The 20,987-nt window shown below is 38.4% G+C and overlaps 2 protein-coding genes across 2 annotated transcripts; both read left to right on the forward strand.

The window, feature by feature from the left end:
- Positions 1-1,002: 1,002 nt before the first annotated feature.
- Positions 1,003-4,559, forward strand: sumo2a (small ubiquitin like modifier 2a). Its single transcript, XM_042485176.1, has 4 exons — positions 1,003-1,098; positions 2,029-2,160; positions 2,652-2,723; positions 4,053-4,559. The coding sequence occupies exons 1-4, from the start codon at positions 1,078-1,080 to the stop codon at positions 4,116-4,118; spliced, it is 291 nt and encodes a 96-aa protein (XP_042341110.1). The 5' UTR covers positions 1,003-1,077; the 3' UTR covers positions 4,119-4,559.
- A 2,314-nt stretch (positions 4,560-6,873) lies between these two features.
- Positions 6,874-20,565, forward strand: jpt1a (Jupiter microtubule associated homolog 1a). The gene is made up of 5 exons (XM_042484260.1): positions 6,874-7,073; positions 9,836-9,978; positions 17,020-17,114; positions 17,438-17,465; positions 19,031-20,565. Exons 1-5 carry the CDS (start codon positions 7,018-7,020, stop codon positions 19,162-19,164), a joined length of 456 nt encoding a protein of 151 aa, XP_042340194.1. The 5' UTR covers positions 6,874-7,017; the 3' UTR covers positions 19,165-20,565.
- Positions 20,566-20,987: the final 422 nt, after the last annotated feature.

Consider the following 20,987-nt stretch of genomic DNA (forward strand, 5'->3'; position numbering starts at 1 on the left):
ATTGTATATTTTTTGAAATGCTATTTCTGTGTGTGGAAAAATAAAGAATGAGATGGATCGATTTGCATTACAAGTTTCACACATTTTTGCCTTTTTTTTTTTTTTTTTACAAATATCAATTAACCACAATATTATTGAGTTGTATTTCCTTTTATTTCATCATAATAAGGCTCTTTACTAAAGTTGAAGTAGCAATACAAGTATCAAAAGTAAAAGTATCCATGCAACAGAATCACTCCTGTCATTGCATGATATAGTTTACTAAGTGGCTTTAATTTATTTATCAGAGTAGGGTGATGGCTGGTGTGCCACTTAGTGTTCTTTATAGATAGGTAAATAGATCTTTTCTTTTTTTATTTTTTATATCACAACCCTCCCCTGAGCTAAAAGTATTTTTCATTAAGGCACCCTAAGGGATTGAGGAATAATGCATGACCCTCCATCCACCATAAATAACAATATTTTACAGTTTATGGCCATGATAAATGGTCTGGGGACTTCCAAAGAAACAATATTTACAATGAATTACAAAACATGGCCTCCCTCCCCAGTGCTTATAAAATTATTAAGTCTTCCCTCCTTTTGCACAACACTACAGTCATGAATAAAGAACAGTCCCTAAAGAATTTTTATTGTTATATGTATTAACTGGTAAGAAGCATATTGATGCAACTGCTCAATGTTGTTGCTAATATCAGTTATATCATTAGGTAAAGTCATTGTAGTATTTGTGTGTATTTTTGCAAAATCTGAATCTGACAAGTAACGAGCAACTTCACCTATCGCAAAAAGAGTGGAGTAGAAGTATAACGTATTGTGAAACTGAAATACTCGAAGCAAGTTTCTCAAAGTATGACTATCACTTGTGGTATCAACTTGCAAATGATAAAATGAATGTAAACATATTAAATGAATGTGTAAATGTATTCTCTTGAGGAGCTCCTGCAGTGCAATCAAGCCTTTTCAAGAGCCGACCCGGCGCGCGCAGCTGCGTGCACTGCTGCCCACGCAAAGTGGCGCGCCAGAAACAGCGCAGCCGCAGCAGAACAGGCGCAGACCACAGACGCAGCAGCAGCCATGGCAGACGAAAAACCCAAGGTGAGGAGAGGAATTTGTATGCGGGTTTTCACGTGTAGTGTGTACCAAACCCGTGTTTGATAAATGCACAAATAACACTGCGTAACGCCGCCCGTGAGACTAACTCGCTCGCGGTCGGATAATTACAAAGAAGGCTAACCGCACAAACCAGAGCTACGTTAGCCCGCTAGCTAGCAAGCGAAGTTAGCATAATAAGCTAATGTGGCTAATCTGCCTGAGACCCGGGCGGTATGAAAGAAATAATAACTGCTGGTCTTTTTTAGGAACACTTAACCAACACCAGCCAAATGCCGCTGTCAGTATTCGCTATACGCATGTTACACGTTGCGATATAGTTACTGCATGTCCATGTAACTGTAGCAAAACACCGAAGAAAAGTGAGTAACGTTGAGCTGTTATGTGCTACAGCACTGGGCCTAAATTATTGTTTGAGCACACACCGTTAACTTCAAACGGATCTCAGTTGAAATAGTCATTGCAATCACCGGCACACGTCCAAATGTCCCAAAACGGGATGAATTGTTGATACGTGGTAGTTGCGATTCCCATTTCGACTATGTTAGGTCCTTTAGCACTAATATAAGTTTTAGGCCATTGTCAATTGACTTGATTGGTGCTAATGCTAATTGCTAACGTCGAAGTTGTATTGTTGCTCCATTTCTACGCACAGCAGTCCATCGATCTGTGCTCACCAGGTGAAGATGTCGGACAAATGTAGGCAAAAACGTGATATTAATTGTTTGCTCACATTTTCTTTATAAGTTATTGAGGTATGTTTTATTGCTGTACATCAGTCTTCAATCGGTAATTGTGTCCCTGGTCTGGGGGTCAGATGCAAAGAGGTCACATCTTGCTAAGTTTTGTTGGATTTGTTTTATTTTTTTGCATTCATCCTAACTTTCTCCAAACTTGTGTCTCTCTGTCTTTCAGGAGGGAGTGAAGACAGAGAACAATGAGCATATCAACCTGAAGGTGGCAGGGCAGGATGGCTCAGTGGTGCAATTCAAGATCAAAAGGCACACTCCTCTCAGCAAACTGATGAAAGCTTATTGTGAACGGCAGGTGAGACTGTGCCACAATTACCACGACTCCTCAAGAGATATCATCTTTTAGTTATTCTATGCGCTTGAAGCTTGATTAGGCAGCTCTCGAACTGGAGGCCAGCTGTGGGATCCTTGGTGTTGTAGCAAAATGAGGATAGACCGCATTTGCTTATGTATTATTGCTTTTGAGATTTGAATAGATCATACTGGCATTAAATACTGCTACCAGGTTATTGTGACACACTTCTTTTGTCTTAATTTATAGAATCAAAACAACAGTAGTCTCTTTGTATTTTCCAAATCTGTTATGGACATTGGGCCTAGTAGAGCAAACTTGCCAAGATTGCAAATTTCCAATAACGAAAACGGGGCTCTCTAAAAACACTACCTTAGACATAATACACTTCATACATGAACTGAATACAGTTCATGGTCAGCACCTAGGTCCTATGGGTGGCCCATTATGTTTCTCTGAAATATTTTAAACACAATATTTCTCTGTCTGTACAGGGGCTGGCAATGAGGCAAATACGGTTTCGATTTGACGGTCAACCCATCAATGAAACAGACACACCATCGCAGGTAAGTCTTCAGCTTCTTATTAATCCTACAAACTAAAACTACAGTGATTAATTGATAACTTGTATACAATAAAATCAATTGTCATTGAGTGTGATAATTGATGAATTGGTGTGAGAAATTTTTTCCAGAAAAAAAGACAAAGTTGTCTGATTCTAGCTTCTTAAAGTGGAATACTATCTGGTTTCTTTACTCCTCTGTGACAGTAAACAGAATATCATGGGGCTGTGGGCAAAACAATACAATTGTAGACATCTTTCTGGTCTAGGGGAAACATGGATCAACATTTTTCACCATATTCTGACATTTTATAGAGCAAAAAATGATTTAGAAAATAATTGACAGATTCATCTTAAGTGTCTGCATGTCTCTGATTTTACACTTTGTTGTCAGTGTTTGTGTTAAAGTTTTTTAAGGACAAGATTTGCAAAAGATTGATTAAACAGTCTTCTGAAACGCAGACAATGTTATTTCTGTGTGCAAGATAGATTTTAATTGCACAAATGTTTGTGCATTGCAGTGGGAATCAAGTTATGTCTAATTTTATAACTAAATTTGTGTCTATTAAAGTATGTACTATAAGACAGCACTGAAATTGTTGCAGAAATACAAAAAGTTACCTGCTGTTAAGAGACTCCACTCTGAAAACCATGAAGCTTTTCTAAAACTTAACACCTGAAATTGTCCTGATGGAGGACACTGCTTCCTATCAGCTTTGTCCAGTATATGTAATGTGCTAGTGCTTGTATTTTATACGGATAAAGCACAGATTTTACAATAGCACAGAGCAGAGTCCATGCTGTAGCCGTGCTGCCTGTTTATGTCCATAGAAAAGGTGCCGAAAAGAAAAGGTCTTGTTTACTTTCATTTTGGGAGTTTCATTTTAGATGAAACTCTGCTACACTTCGGTACCTCTCTAGCTCTCTTTTTACTTACATCACGTCTTTGATATTAAGCCAGTCTCCATTTTCGAACCTTAATTGTGCTCTGTAAGATGAATCGCCCTGTTCATGTGTCAAAGTAACTTCCTGTTAAAAAGTTTTGATGCATTAGCTGACCTCACTGACATTGTCAACACTTCTAAAGTGGCTTCAAAGTACAGGCTTATCGCTGCCTTCAAATAAAACATGCAGTTATTGTGAAGCACGCGCAGGAAGTGTTGTGTTTGTTATTACAAATGGAGGAAAAAATAAAGCAGAGCAGAGAACAGTAGTGTTGATATTGGTGCTGTCAACAGCTGCTGACACTCTGGGAGAGTACAGCTGTCAAATTAAGATATGTAAATACTTACAGTAGATTGATCAACTGACAATTGAACTTTTTTTCGTACAGCTAGAAATGGAGGACGAAGATACGATTGACGTGTTCCAACAGCAAACCGGAGGCTCTTCTCTTTAAAGACTGTTTCCTACGAACATCCCTACCTCCCCTTCTCATCCCTGAACATCTTCGTTATGCCCGGTCTTTAATTGTTCACAACCAGTGTTGATACCATTCAGTGGGATACTTTTACAAAATCTTCAAAGGCAGCGGCACAGTCGATGTAGAATTAATCACACTGTCATCAATATGTTAACATGTCTAAACGGCGCAGTTTAGACAACTTGTAAGCTGCAGTAATGTGCTAAAGAAAAATCAAAAAGCTTGCCATGATAATTTTTTTTTCTTCCCCGGAGGTTTTTTAGAGAAAACTCCTTGTCCTTTTTTTTTATATACTTATGTCATTGAGGTTTTGATTCAGATGGAATTTTGTTATTGTTGTCGAGTAAGCCTGCATTTTAAATTCACATCTGTTGTTATGAAAATGTATTATTGGAATAAATTGAGTCTTTTTTTTAACATATGTCACTGTTGTTTGATTTATGGATACTTTCGTTGTCTAAACCAGCAGCTATCATCAGAACGAGAATGTAACATACTAAGTGAAAAGGTCAATCTTAGATGGTTGTCATTTACTTTCATTTGTATAAATTAGCTTTTTAAAAGTTAGTGTCTTATGCTTGACTAGTAGCACAGACTACATTTATGTGCTATATGTTTGTTCCCTGTTACTGCGGGTAGGCCTGCAAGTCAGTGCTACTTGTTCTTTCTTAGACCGCAGGCCTGTCTCACTTTCAGAGCCTGTTTAGTATCAGTGTTTGCAAGAGAAAAAAAAAATCTTGAATCGTGAAAGTTCTCTAGAAACATTGGGCCTCATGCAGCAACGTTCTCTTACATTTTCTCAACTCTGGTAAGAGAAAACACAAGAGAAACAAACTCCAGATGCACCAAATGATCTTAGTCATCCAACTTTCCTCTGAACCAGGTGTGCTCGATGATGACTCCTGGGTGATACAGGTAACACTCCCTTTGCACCATATAAGGACAGGTTTTGTGGCGTGTGCCAAGGCCCTCGCATGTGAACAACACTGGAGACATGATGCCACGAAAGATGGTAAGAGGAAGAACTCGGGGAGTAATGAAACTTATGTGGGCCTACCAGTGAATGAAATGTGATTTCAGGGAAATGATTTAAGTAAAAGGAAAAGTACACATGCAAAAAGATTTAAATGTGGTAAGTCAAAATCATTTGAAAGGAAAAACAGCAAATCCTCATACATACAGTATGTATGAGAAGCTGGAAAAATGACATACAGTTCTAAAAAAAATAATAAACTGCCAACTTATTTTCTAATTAATTGACTAATTATTGTAGCTGTACTTGTATGTCTTTATATAGGTTTGTGCACAAAAATCTTAATTTGTTAAGTAGTTTTCTAATAATAGTAGTGGAATAAGAAGTACATTATTTCCCTGTAAAGTGTAGAATTGGAAAGTGTCCCTTAATGTGTCCCATAAATCTAAAAGTCCCTTAGATTTATATTTAAGTACAGTACTTAAGTAAATGTACTTAGTTACATTACGCCACTGGTATATTATTTCTTTAGCCCTGAAATTTAAAAATCTAATCATTATAATTACTATAAGTGATCAATTTTTTTAAGCACACTGGACTAACTCATGTTTTTACTATCCTATTATTTTGGCTCAGGGGAGGGACATACAGTTTTTAATGGCAGTATTTTGTATTTACTTAACTGCTACATTTTAAAGAAAACGTTCTCTCTTTACAGATAGGCAAAATTACACCATTTATCATTGCCAGAAACAGTGAAAACAGAAATTGTCAATGGGTTTTAGAATTTCAAATGATCATTGTCAAAAAAACACCGTCAGAAAAAAAACCCAACCAGATCTAAGTTTAAAATAGTAATATTTCATCAAAATCACTTCATTCTCCATGTCTCCAATAAAATATAGCCCGAGAGAAGCTGTTTGCCCAAACTATTCATCATCATCATCATCATGACAAAAGTGACAAAAACGAGGCTTTTTCCAACCTCACGGTTTTGTCTTTAGAATTAAACTTTTAAATATCTAAGGGTGTTTTGAAGCATTTCCCCCAAGTCACTCAGGGAGACTTGTGGAAAAATATTTGTAGGTTCAGGGAAGGTTAAAAAAAAAAGTCTAACCCCTGCCACTCCAGTCCTCTGACACATAAACAACAGTCTCTTACATTTAGTATTTATAGTAAATATCTTCACTGAAGTTTTTTCAAATACTTTCGATTCTAGATTATGTGTTTTTGAATACGATTATAATAAGCAGTAGTTGTTTTAATAAACGGTGAAAAATGATGGACTTCTGTGTCAACATCCAGTTTAGTATATGCATGCCATGTCAATAATTATTTTGTCCAATCACAGATTTGATTTATGTGGCAGAATCCAATCATAGATGGAGCTGTTCACTTGTGGGCGGTACTTAGGCTGCAGAAACGCCCTCTTCACAATGATTTCTGTCGCACCGTCGCACCCGCACTTGTGTCTGTCAAATCCGTAGACACTGAGGAGAACGAGCGAGCCAAACCGGAAATAAAGCGTTTTTGCCTTCAAATTACAATCCACATGTGTCACTTTCACTGAGGTGGTGGTCTTTAGGAACATCTTATCAAAAACCATACACCACTTAAATAGATAATATAGGTATTATTTGATTTAACTTTAATAAGGTCTTAAAAATGTCCGTAACAGTTTATCCGCCAGGTTAGCATACTTTATTTTGAAAATACAACCGGAAGTAAGCCGTCTCCTTATGGTCACTTTGACACTGGTCCACTCAGACTGGAGGCTGGTTGATTATTGGGAACCACCGGCGAGGATAGACAATGATGAGGCGGTGAAGCGCTGCTAGTGAGAGTGTAATTCGCGTGTATTCTGTCAAATTTATACATATTTTACGACTTCTTGTGCAAAAAATGACGACGACCACGACATATCAAGGGATGGAGCCCGGCTCTAAAAGCAGTTCCAGGTAAAAGGCGTCGTTCAGACCGTTAACGTTACCCGTTAGTTAGCCACCATGATGCCAACAAGTCCAGCATCCACTGACATTAACCCACCGCTACAGTGGTTAAAATGTAGACATCTTTGCTCTGAGCTCTGCCCGTAAATACCGCTTCGAAATTGCCAAAATAAGCGTTGTTGACGGTGCTGGGCCAAAGCTCGGAACCACACCTTCCCCTTTTTCTGCTGGGATGGACCATTCCCATTTTTTAACGTTAGCTAGCTAGACAGCACACATGTACCCACCCTTTTGTAGAGATGCTGCCTCGCTAGCATGTGCAGACCAGACGTCTCCGCACCGGATTTAGTGTCAACTGTAGGCCTTTATATGTATATTTATTTATATATCATCCATTTCCTTTTTCATATTTATCGTCATTCCAGTTGGGTGGGGCCCCCGTGGATCAGTTATCAGTATTATCAGTGATGTACAATAAAGGCATCCTCTAGTCTGCCCTGCATATGGCCTCATTGAGGCGAGGGCCATGTTACAGCTGGCTGCACCTGACAATAACCAGAGCCACATGGATATTTTTCATCTTAGAGATGCAGGGGAATTAATCGCTGATATTCCAGTTTAAAAAAAAAAGGAATACAATGTTTAAATGACCGATTGAGTTTTGTCAGCTTTGTGGTTATTCTGGTATTTCAGTCAAAGCTTGACAGAAACAGTTTGAGAAATGTAAATTACTTCAGGCCAGTGTGTTAAGCGCAGTGTAAGAACACTGTATAGCAGGGATACTCAACCTGTTTTGCATGGGGGCCACTTGTGCAAAAAGACAGGAGGCCAGGGGCCGATCACAGCAGCCCCATGTGTGTGTCTGGGATTTTAGGACATTTTCAGGATTTTAGGACCTTAATAGGAGTTTAAGACATTTCTGAGATTTTATGGAATTTCTAGGATTTTGTTAAGTTTCAAAAATTTTAAAAAGTTTCTTTGATTTTAGCAAGTTTCTAAGATTTTTGTATGTCCAGGATTTTGGGGCATTTCTCAGATTTTAGCACATTTCTCATATTTTGGCATATTTCTTAGATTTTAGGACATTTCTTGGATAATATGACATTTTTTAGATTTTATGCCATTACTAGGCCTTTATGGTGTTTGTAGGATTGTAGCAAGTTTCTTTGATTTAAATACGTTCCTAAGATTTTAGGACATTTCCAGGATTTAAGGACATTAGGGAATTAGCTAGGACCTCTGTCGGAGGGTGCAGGGGGGATCGTCCATTGTCACTTTCTAAAAATAAGCATACTCTGTTTTGATGCTGTTTTATGCACTCTAGCGCCTTATGTTTACTATTTTATTGAGGATTAGAAAATAGTGGGTGGGTGGCATCCGACACCCTGCGGGCCACATGTTTAGTATCACTGCTGTATAGTGTTACGTTACAGCTTAAGAGGAAAGCAGTGGTTATTGTTGATACATAATGGTGTAAACAGTACAGTAATAGGCACATCCTGTTTAGAACAATGCAGAGTAAGGGACTGTTGCATATTTATGAGAGGGGATGGGGTGGTGCAAAACAAGGGTAGCACTTCAGGTATTTTTTTTAAGCACTGGGAAGGGAGTGATGTTCTTATTCCCAATCACACCATTTGTCATAGGAAGAAACTGTAAAATATTGCTCTTTATGATGAAGGGAGGGTCATGCATTTTCCCCCAGTCGCTTGGAGAGGCTTAAGGAATAATATTTGTAGTTCCTGAGAGGGTCATGATATTAAAAAAAACCACCCCAGCCAACCCCCTGCTCTAAATAGAACAGACCCTAACACAACAGCCCTGTAATAAATCCTATCTACATAAAGATCATTTTTAAGGCTTTAGTTTGTGGTGCTGCTGTATTGTATTAAATTGCTGTTGCTGACACAATATCAGAAACATCTGGAATAAAACAGATCCTTGTTAAAAGTAATACTGCAGTATTGCAGTAGCATGAACAGTAGGCTACATATAAAGTTCACATAGACACATTATAGCGAGTGCTTTTGTATTCCTCTAGTCATTGAAGCTCATTGTTACACATTAATGACATGTGTGACGTGACCTTTTTATCTCGGCAGGGACCGACCGGTCCTTCCGCCACTTGAGTGTGGCTGCTCAGACAGTGCAAAGATAATCTACAACCACTGTGATGAGTTAAAACATCTGGCAGACACTTTGAAGCTTCTTCATTTTATCCAGAGGGTTGTGCAATGTTAAATGACGTAAAATAAAATGGGTTTTTTTTCACCTTCATTGACATTGCAAATGAACAATAGGCTCATTTCATGGATACATTTTTACATCCCCAGTCTGAACTACAACAGTTAGGTAGGTTAACAGAGTGTCTGCAGGTCCATAAATGGTCTAAAAATCGCTTAAATTTAATTTTAGAAATATAAGGCCTTACAAGTCATTTAATTGTCTTAAATTTCAATTTCTGGAGTCTAAATTACCAGAAACCTGCTACTCAACCTCATATACATGCACTAATAACCATAACCTACATAGATGTTTCCTCTGCACAGGACTACAGATATACTGCTAACATTTACACTTGACTACACTGCATGTAAAGTATTTGTCCAAAAAACAGTCTTAAATTTGGTTAAAAGTTCTTAAAAAGCATTAAATTGTGTCTGATACATGAAGACATCCTCAGTAATTTTTGAAAGGAGAGAAGACACTGGAAATATCAGCTAGCACGATGCAGCTTTCAGTAACAGGACTGACCTTTTCTCTTTTTCCAGGGTTTTGCGTCCTCCTGGCGGCGGCTCTAACATTTCACTTGGTGCAGATGAGGAGAAGCCTCCCGTCCGGAAAAACAAGATGGCCTCCAGTGTTTTCGCTGAGCCAGAGGACCCCTATGCTAATCGAAGGAACAACCCACCAGGTACAATCTTCTCCAAACAGCTGTTGCTTTAGTGCGAAAGCTAACGTCAATTTTTCATATCCATTTTATTTTAACAGTTTACCACAACATTTTAGACAGTGTCACTTTAAAAACAAAACAAAGCCCAAAACCAGTGATGATGAGGAAAAACTTTGAGAATATTGTTCCTTGTGTTTTGGAGATACAAGGGGGTTTTTCTCTTGCTGCTGGACAAAACTGACCCTCAACACCTCAGACAGCTGAATACATAAGAATAACATTTCCCGTCTCCAGTGGTGCCACTTGACAAAACAGGTTGAGTTGCCCCAATGATGAATTGATTTCTCTCTCAGACCATCATTAGATATTCAAGCACTGGTGTTTCTCTATTAATCGCTTTCTTCTCAAGCCTGCCGAGATGTGAAATATTCATGTAGAATTGAGCCGCCTCAAGTCCTTGTTAGATCACAGGGGTCATTATAGATTTTAAGAAGTATATATTTCTGTCAGGAATAATAAAATGATGAGGCCCTTGAGACACACCATTTTTTCTTAATATGGCTTGTTTTTACCGCCCAGTGCTGGATTTTCCAGTCCTTCTCTAAATGTAGTTTGATAAACAACAAAATGTTGCCAAAAGAGGAATTGAAACACAGGCAGGAAACGTGGATGCCAGGTTTGTATTTTTGATCTAGTGCACTGGTTCCTAATTTTTGAGAAGAAATGGACCAAGTAAAGCTTTAAACGTATACCGCAAGAGATGTCTCTTGAACAGAACCATCTCTGCATTTGATAGCTTTCCTTGCAGAGGCGGAGAGTTAGACATGTTGCTAGAGGCCAAAGTCCAAGTAGATTTAATTTTGCCATTGTACTCGGACTTGTTTGCTTTGTTGAGTGCTAAACAAGCACGGCTGAGCAATTCTTTTCTGCTTCCTCTCACAAGGGGATTTTTTTTCCAATTTTGATGAGGTGAAATTTGCAGTATGAAAAATGTAAATACATTTTAGTTTTAAACATATTTTAAAATGCAGTGAAACATTAAATATGAATACCAAAAAAAGACAAATTTCATGGCAACCAGACATTACAGCACCCCTTCTAGTAATTGGTTTAACACCGAGGGATAATATGATATGAATATTTGTTTTTTCTTCTGTCTGGTACGGTGCGGCCATCTTTGTTTGACACTTTCAGAGACGTCATAATTCAAGACAGGTGTCAAAGTGTTTTGACAGCTCTAACTACATCTGGCTGTCCCAAAAACTCTTCAAAGGAAGGGTGGACCGTAATACATCAGTCTCAGTGGCTTTTCTGTCACTGATATGTGCAAAGTTGGGTACCATTGTGACAGCATGAGCCTGGATTGTATTTCACCAAGGCAGCTGCTTTATCAACCAGGAATGTCAAAGAATTTTGAGTTGCCATCCAATTGGGAAAATAACTAATGAGGTATAGTTGCAGCGGCAAGATAAAATCTCTTCCAGTGTATTTTTTACTTATAAAATATTACCTTAAAAGCTGTATCCTGACAGTAGTATATAAGACAGATCATCTGTTGTAAAAAATCGTGTTCTTAAAGAATATTTTATTGGGAATGTTTACAGACAGAACAGTGTACAGCAGCTTAAATAAATTGGCTAAAACAAAAAGCAAGTAGTTTCTCTTGCAAAAATATTTTGATTTTCTCAAACAAACAAATTCTATGTGGTAGCAGGCTGAATACATATTGAAACTTTTGCACATGTTCCCTGACATTTCCTTATTCCTCCTTTTACTTCTCACATTTGGTGATAGAAAAGAGCCTTTAGTCGGAAGAGTATATGAATTTGATTTAATGGAGTCAGAGTGGCTGTCTTCTTTAAACAGGATCAACTCTATTTTTCAGCAAGCAGTTTTTTCATAGTCACTGAATGTTTCTCTCACTGTTTTGACTTCACTGCAACTAATGCAGCTTAACTGTCAAAAGGAGCAATTGGCTGTACTGGCATGGAAGTCCTGGAGAAGCTTTGTCCAAAAATGACAGCATAGACATTAAGAATTAATCTAGATATTTTATATTGCATAGACAGAGTCTTAAACTAAACATCATTAATTCATTCAGTCAGTATCCTTGTTTGACTTCCTTCTACCCAAATGTGACCGTACCGCAGCACATTAAAGGTAGCTGGCCATCCGCTCCATTGCCAGCGTTCGTGGGAACCCTCTGTACATGACATGGTAATTGTGCCTGAAATGAGGTCTGTTGGCAGCAAACCTCCTCTACAGTGAGAAACTTCTCAAATCACATCTGCAGTATAATCTGCATCCCTGCTGCCCATTGGATGCTCACATTTTGACAAAAATGGTGCTTTCATCTATTCTTCAAACTATACCAACTACAGCTAGAAGCCACATCTAGCAAAATAAAATGTAAACCATTTTCTCGTAAAATGTAGTAAGTGATGTATTTCCAAGTGAAACAGGATAGGCAGGCAGGATGTAACTTTAAGGAACTAGATTTTATAGTTGAAAAGTGGACATGTCATAAGGCGCCAACAGTGTAATGCAAATAGGATGAGAGTATCTGTCAGGAAGATAGAGAAAGACAAACTCAAATCGTATTCTACATGTAATGTTATTTACTGAAACAGTCCACTGTAAATTGCCTTGTGCATAATCTGGATTTGGGCACACTTTCCTTGTCATGAGTTATTTTCTTCCTAAGTAGCAGTTTGAGGAGTTTGAGTTGCGGGGTGAATAACTGATCAGTGGATCACTCAGAGCTGATCAGATCAAATCAATGGATAAGAGGAGCTGCTGCTGCTGCAGAAGTGAGTGAAAGCAAACTTTTAGACCCAGCGGTTGAATCACTTTTACTACACTTGGCATTCTACCGCGCCGTCTGTGCCCTGAGTACACACTGCACTCCAGGAGATGCAACTAATAACCAAACACTCCAATATTGCTCCTAATTAAGGGTCTAAAAAAAAAAAAAAGGGTCTAGTTCCAAAAATATACTCTTAGTAATTTGTGGAAGATGTTTTAATCCTGGCAGCCCATCACAAAAAAATACATGAATGTGCAGGAAACCCTGGAGATATTCAGTGTTAAGGGATGGACCCAAAAGGTATGTATCATAGAGTTGACATATTAATTTGGTGTGGAATATTACTAAAGAAGCTTATTTGTTCAGAGCGGTGGACAGATGATTAATGTCAGAAATGCTTAAAAAATGCTGGTTGTGTAAATTTCCCCAGACACACTCATCTATTTGTCAGTATTCAAGTATGCTGTGGGTTAAAACATTTGGACATGATCAGAAAATCCTAACACTCTCAAATCCATAAAGCGTAGGCCATAGCCTGGGCTTCCAAGGGGAAAAGCCCACACAGCAGGACATGACTACATAGTTGTGTTGCATAGTGTGAACAGAGTTATTGTCATAAAGACATTTAGTATGAAAATGAAACATTTGAAAAAAATGAAAAATCTGAAAATTCCCCAAATCACAATAGGAAACTTGTGGCAAAGGTTAAAAAATTATGGCGCAACTAGCTTACAAAGAAAAGTCCAGCATAATGAGGGTCATTAGGTCAGGCCATAATGTCAGTGGAGTGCATTGTTAGGGTTGTTCTACTCGTGGGACTATTACTTCCTCTTGTCGCTTCCCAGTTCCTATGTTAAAACTGAAATACAAAATCATCAGTTATATTTGAATTGCTGGGAAACTCCACAGATTCTGTGAGCACCCTGATGCTCTAGTATTTGATCTTGATCTTATCTGTATATTTAGATCAATTTGTACATTTGTTTTCACAGCTGCACAGTGCACCGTTATTGTAAGTGTAAAACAGTAATGTCCCCACTTACTATCAAATGCAGGTGTTTTTGAAAGCTGAGCATTTAACAAGTATAGCACCCGGGTTTCCCACACATTCATTTATTTGTGGCGATCCACCACAAATAAAATATTTGCCACCACACACACCGTTCATTAGGAGCGCTGTTGAAATATATATACCATTCAGTGATTCATTACAACACATTCTGGAGAACAGAGCGTACTCTGGGCACAGATGGAGCAGCAAAACATCAGGTGCAACTGTTCATTTTGCTGGGTCTGAAAGTTTGCTTTCACTCCCAGCAGCTGCCCTTCTCATCTATTGATCTGATTAGGTCTGAATGGATCAACAGATTATCCGCCCCACAAGTCACAAATTGCTGCTGAAGAGAAAAAGAACTCAAGGAAAGCTCCACCTGTGCTTTGTTTACAGTCCCGAATCAGAGTTGAGAGAGTCAAAACAAATTATACAAAAGGACACTAATAAAAGAAAAACAAGTTTGCTGTTGTCCTCTTTTTCATCACACATGAAGTCTACGCTTTAATTCTGCCATGAACCCTGAGCAGACATCATAGACTCCTTTCAATGAAGCCCTAGTGTGGTTCTTACATTGTTCCACCGTGTTTTGTATGATATCTATTAAGAGGATGATCTATGTGGCATTTCTTTACTGGCACCGTTTTCCAAAACCTCAATGCCCCTTTCCTTTAGAAAAGGCTTTAGTCTATATTCCTTGGATATTGATGTATCATTGATGTATATTTAAAATGTAGAGGTCGGCAAATTATCGGCCTGGCAGATAATCAGGGCCTATATTTGACAATTTGATGATTATCTGCATGGGTGTTTTATTATAATGATCGCTGATAAAAATGAATGACGAAAATATGTCTGTATTTCACTCAGCCAACACCAGTGACAAGAGTCTGCAATGCCTGCAAAGAAAGAGTCAGCATGGGAGGAATGTTAACTTTGTAAAACCTCATGGAGCCATTTTTATTCATTCATTTTTTGTTTAAATTTTCACTTGATTTAAAAAAACAAAACTTGTAGGGAACATGCTGTAAATGATGTTGAAAGTGTCCGTTTTGATTAAACATTTGCTAAAAGCATTTAAACAAAGTTTTGTGTTGGAGTGTGTTATATTCCACATTCTGAATTTCATTTTCATTGTAAATGTATGTTGGTTCCAATTATTGGTCATCAGTTGCATAAGGTACTAATAATCAGTATTGGTATCTTCCCTGAAAACCAATATCGGTCAACCCCTATTATGATAGATGTTGTTTCACCTGCCACTGATTAAGCCTTCATTCAACTCTTAGTTAGCCAAAGGATGTCAAAATATCAGCATAGTAACACACTCAATTCAACTAAGACACAAGAAACTCGTGCTCCAGAAAAGGATAAGCACTCAATGAAGATCCTAGGGTCACTGATCAGCAATTATGACTTAAATATAAAATTAAGATGGTGAATATTATCTGCTGAATGTCAGCATGTTAGCATTGCCATTCTGAGCATCTTCTTACACTTCTTATGCAGATGTTAGCATTAAGCTTTGCTCGTGCCGTGCCTTTTAAGGTGCTTTCAGACAGTGAGCAGTAGCCTCCATTGTTACTGTCACTGATGCCCCTGCGGGTGACATGGCAGCGACTGTCTGCTATCTGAAAGCCCCTTAAGTCTGGGTTTAAAGAAAGAAAACAAAGCTGTCTACTTCAGTTATAAGTGTGATAGTGACCTACTTTGTGACAGTGAGTATGGGCCCTCTCTGATGACCCACTCCATGTCAGTCTTTGACAACCTCCTCTGTGAACCTGATCTGCTTGCTGTTTCACCTCGAGCCAAGTCGATGTGCAAAAAGCTAGAAATGGGCACATCCCTAAAAACGTTGAAGAAGGTGCTAGAACCACATTACAGTGCCAACACTGAACAGAGGAAAGTCCACACACCTCAGTGTTTCAGCTGTTTTCTTTTTTATTGAGATTCTCACAAACAAATTCTGACCTGCCAAGTCTAAATGAGTTGTCCTGGCCTCTTTCTTTATCATCTAGTTTGTAAGTGTTATGATCAGTTTATTATTTTATGATTAGATCATGCTCAGTTAATTATGATTCAGGTAATCAATTTGCAGAGGTTTACCACGTAAAGGAGAGCAGATCTCAGGTGTCCTTGTTCTTGTCGCATGTGAATGACCTTCTTTAGCATTACTGCTTTTCTACAACATAAATCTTTCATTTTTACAGCATCCTTTTGTGTTGCATTTCTGAATATGTAACTCAGGAAAATTACTTTTTTGCTTCTGCGGCAGAGATAGCCACATTTTTGGGTTGTCCATCCGTCCATCTCATTCCCATGAACGCGACTTCTGAAGGGGATTTCTTCCAATATGGCAGAAATGTCCACTTGGATTTACCAATGAAATTGTTACATTTTGGTGGTCAAGATTCAAAAAGGTTCAAGATTCAAGATTGAAAAAGGTTTATTGTAATTCCAAAACATGAGGTTCATGAAGGGGGACGAAACTAAGTACTGAGGTCCCTAAAATCTAAAACAAGCAGAAACAACAAATAAGTACAGTGAAATAAATCAATAACATCAATAAAACAATAGTACGAGGATAAAAATGATACAAATTAAACATAAGTATAGATATTCAAATATTATTGCCCATTTAAGTCTCCAGTGTGTTGGTGTTATTGCATTTGAAAGAGTCTAGTGTGGCAGAGTTTGAGTCTCACAGCTTCTGGTAAGTAGTTGTTTGTCAGCCTGTTTGATTGCAGGGGAGGACAAACAGTCCTTGAGCGGGGTGGGAGGAGTCCCTTATGATACTGGCAGCCCTCGTCCTGCATCTGCTGATGTAAATGTCCCCAATTGTTGGGAAAATGCTGCCAGTGATTATCTGTGGGGCCTCAGCTTCCCACTGCAGAGTCTTCCTGTCCGCAACAAAGCCGTGTCTGTTACACACAATGCGACATGATGTGAGGATGCTCTCCACCACACACATCTAAAAGGATGTGAGGGCTGTGGTACCCAGACCAGCCCACTTGAGCCTCCTCAGGAAGTACAGACTCCATCTCACTCCCATGAAAGCAATATCTCAAGAGGGCCTTGAAGTAGTTTCCTCAAGATCACCATGACTGACTTGTCTCCATATAAAAAAAATGTATTCATTGGATTTTGTCTTTGCACCTCCTTTGTGACGGCCTGTGTCTAAGCCATTATATCCTTGTTCTTTCAGGTGGGAAGCCCACGGGCGTGCTTTGTGGTGAGCCATCAGCCCCCCTGAGGAGAGGAGGAAACCAGACCACCAACTCTGCAGACGCCTGTGTCACAGTAAGATCACACATCAGATCATGAGTTTTGGTAGGAAGAAATGAAGTGAAACCTGAGTGATGATATACATATGGGGAAGCAACCAATATGATTTGAAGTTTCAACTTATTTTCTCTTCATCTTCCCTTAATGTCTCACAAAGGCTGCTTGTGTGTAATTTACAAAGGAACATTACTAAATGACATTTAAGAAATGCCTGCTTGCATGTCATCACTGAGTTCATGTGTATATTTACATCAAGACTGATAATGTACAGGATTTCCTTTTTAAGTCTGTGGAGGTTGATGAAATACTTACCACTTCTTCTCTGCTTGTTTTTGTAGGATGGAGAAAACTCTGTACGCGACTGTGGTAAGCTCCCATTTTCTGTGATCACATCACCCAGTTTAACCACTGGTTTAGTAGACCCTTAACCAGTGGTCCGACATTACAAAGAACAGATTCGTAATATGTCACAAATATCACGTACAACATTACACATACACATATGCATACGTGCACATACATTATATCTACCTGTATAAGTACACATACATATTGTACCTGTAAACACATATAGGTGTACAGATACATCCCAGTTCTTCACTTTGAAAATATTCTTTCAAAGTATTATTCCAATACCTTCTGTAATGCCCACTAAGTGTTAATGGTTATTTTTTTATTGAAGTCCGCATTTTTTTGTCAAACCAAAATCTAACAAAATCCAGATTGATGTGCCTGTTGGTTATTTAAATGTGTCTAAGAAATATACCATCAAAGACAAACCTTCTCTTCTCTAAGAAAGTCATATTATTGATCTCTTAAAACAGCGCGTCCTTTAATTGAGAAGGCAAAAGCAGCTTCTTACTTGCAGCCAAAGACTGTCCACTTTGCTCTCTGAAAGCACAACCGTTGCCAGGCCTAGGCAATATATTGATATTATATAGTTATCATGATATGAAACTAAATATTGTATCACAGTCTGGATGTTGTAATATCCTTAGTGTTGCCTTGTCTTGGTTTTAAAGGCTTTATTACAGTATAGTAATGTCATTTCTGAACTTACCAGACTGTTTAAGCTGTTACATTTGCCTTTACCCGCTTAGTCATTATGTCCACATTACTGATGTGGACATCATTGTGTAAATATTTTGGGAAGCACCAATAGTCAACCTTTTACGTATCACTGCAATATCACTATCAAGGTATTTGGAAAAAAAGTATCACAATATGTCATTTTCTCCATAACCCCCAGTCCTAGCATAAATTTGCATTTCCTACAATTGCAAAGCATGACCCGGCATACTCTGCCTTTCTCAGCCTCTGATTGTTGTTCTTAATCTAACCCTACCCAGTCTTACTCCTCATGCCTAAACCTTGCAAGTTCATCCAAAAAAGGCAATGAGTACTAGCCAATCAGAGTCTGTCTCCAGCAGATTTTGTCAGCTGTAGCTTCGGCTGTTTTGAGCTTACTCGTTTTGGAACTGTGAAATGGTCATAGGTATTTGAAGGGTGCAGGCATGATACATCATTGACCAAAAACGGTAGAGCTGCATTTCCTAAGAAAAGAGACAGGGTCCTTATCTGTTGATGATTAATGTAGGAATTGTTGTATCGCAAATTTGTGTGGCAGCAGTGACATCAATGCTGGCAAAACAATGTTGAGAATTACTTATACTAAAGTCTGCGACAATTTAATCACATTAAAGCAGTAGCAAAAGAAAAAAAAATTGGTTGAAGCCAAAAATGTTACCACTCCCACATCATGTGAATTCCACTACGTGAGTTTCCTCAGGCTAATGTCTGTAATTAAGAAGATCATTTTTGTTGAACCTGGCAAGCTTACATGGGTGAGATGTGATCTCGTGACAAAAGGATTGTAAAATTCCCTTGTTGTTGTTTCTAAATGCAACTGACAGTCATGCGTGTGTGTTCAGAAAACAGTGCTCCTGAGCCTGAAGCAGTGCCAGAGCAGAAGGAGGAGGCCCCTCCAGCTGACGATCCCGCTGCCGGAGTACCGTCCGGTCGCAGGAATCCCCCTGGGGGCAAGTCCAGCCTCATCCTGGGTTGAATCCCATCCAACTACTCCCCCTCTTTCATCCATTCATCTCTGAATTCATCGTTTTATTTTCATTTTTTAAAACAAAGAAGCCCAGCTCATTTGTCTGTACCGCGGGAATCCTAACTGACGTCCAACAGACAGCAGTTTCCTCCACATCCCCAAGTGCATTGTTTTGATACCTCTTTTTTGAAAACCGTTTTGTACTGTTTTTATCGTTTGTTTGTTTTGACAGAAGCACTTTATGTATTTCTATGTATACGGTTCAAAGTCTGCCTTTGCCCCTGTAATGCATTATTAGACCTGCCAGACCAGGGTACAAGGATCACATTTCTCTTATCAGCTAATGGAAAGTTAATCTCACCTAACATTGTTGCGACGGCACAAGCTGCGCGTGGTTATAAAAGCAGTTTCCAGAACACAAGCAAATAAAAATCACTTTTGCACTGTGTTCAGTTTTGACCCATCTTGCATGCACGTCTGGTCTGTAACGTATGAATGTGAGAAGAAACATAACTGTGAAGATTTTTTATTTAATATAATTTAACCTGTTTGTTAGTTGTTTTTTTGTGGGATAATTGTATTGTTGTTGCATGAATCTTTCTACTGGTAATATTATCCACTTAGGAGCCACATAAACAGCCGTCATTGTGATCTGAAGGATGCAAACACTTGTCTTCAGATGAGTCCTGTAGGTCCCATGTCAGGTAACCGAATTGGAATAAGCCTTTTTTATATTGTAGTTGATAACCTTAGATTACTGTAACCCCAGTGCCGGTTTTGAGTGCCCCATGTTTTTATAGGTAAAATTAACTCCAAAATAAAGTGTGCCTGTTTGTGTGTTAGGCTACAGCATCAAATAAGGTTGGGTTTCAGCGGTTGCATCCTACCAGTGTCGACAAGACCTGTTTTTCCTTTGAGAATCAATGGAATGTTGCTGGTCCTGACGTGTTTCTGGTAAACCCATCCTAGATTTGAAAAGTGACCTTATGACAGCTCAGCCTTTTTTTTCCTATATTTTACCCCCCATTTTTTCTTTTTTTTTTTTTTTTAAACATTTGTTTATCATCCTGCTCACTTGAATTACAGTACAGTGTTTTTTTTTTTTTTTTTTACATATATATATATATATATATATACATACATTTCATCTTCACATTATACCAAAATTCCCTCCTGCCTCTGTCTTGTCGAGTCATGTGTGTGACTACTGCGTTAGCCAGCTGTCATGCAAGAAGACCTACATTTCAGGTACATGAAATGTAATCTCTGTGGTGTCTATTTTTAACGTCTGTTATGATACACAATATGTCCGTTTGCATCCTATACCAATTCCTGTCGCTGGATGAAGTCACTGCAGAAATTTAAAATCAAGAAATGGCACAAGTGGAAATGAACATTAAAAATCAATTTTGGCCATGGGTTGTGTTTTCTGTACTTATTTTAATTTATTTTTATTTTCTAAACCTTTATTCACCATTTCATACATACATATAACCAAATACAAAGTCAACAAAGAGATGATGCTGGGTTGGATATTGGATAGAAGTAAGAAAGCAACAATAATGAACATGAAGATACTTAAACAAAAACAAACAAAAGTCAATGAAAACAAGACAAAGTGTACATTGCTTGGGTTTAGATACATGTTATGTAAGAGTTTGCAGGAGTGTGGGTTGGGCTTATTAATTATGTCTGCTCATGCCTGTGCTGTAGCTCAGCTTTGTGTTTCATGTGGTAAAACAGGAAGAGGATGTTTTAATCTAAACACAGGACTGTAACTCTGTATAATGTCCACTTGATGCAGCCTGCTGAAGCCTCATGTTAACCTCAGA

Source organism: Plectropomus leopardus, chromosome 4, assembly GCF_008729295.1.
Source record: "Plectropomus leopardus isolate mb chromosome 4, YSFRI_Pleo_2.0, whole genome shotgun sequence".
Lineage (NCBI taxonomy): Eukaryota > Metazoa > Chordata > Actinopteri > Perciformes > Serranidae > Plectropomus > Plectropomus leopardus.

What these genes read in the sequence shown, in the direction of transcription:
- sumo2a (XM_042485176.1), top strand. Translation starts at nt 1,078, where the DNA reads ATGGCAGACGAAAAACCCAAG. An exon ending in TGGCAGACGAAAAACCCAAG is followed by an intron (nt 1,099 to 2,028) that starts GTGAGGAGAGGA and finishes TCTGTCTTTCAG; the next exon opens with GAGGGAGTGAAGACAGAGAA. An exon ending in AAACAGACACACCATCGCAG is followed by an intron (nt 2,724 to 4,052) that starts GTAAGTCTTCAG and finishes TTTTTCGTACAG; the next exon opens with CTAGAAATGGAGGACGAAGA.
- jpt1a (XM_042484260.1), top strand. Translation starts at nt 7,018, where the DNA reads ATGACGACGACCACGACATATCAAGGGATGGAGCCCGGCTCTAAAAGC. An exon ending in TCGAAGGAACAACCCACCAG is followed by an intron (nt 9,979 to 17,019) that starts GTACAATCTTCT and finishes TTGTTCTTTCAG; the next exon opens with GTGGGAAGCCCACGGGCGTG. An exon ending in CTGCAGACGCCTGTGTCACA is followed by an intron (nt 17,115 to 17,437) that starts GTAAGATCACAC and finishes TTGTTTTTGTAG; the next exon opens with GATGGAGAAAACTCTGTACG.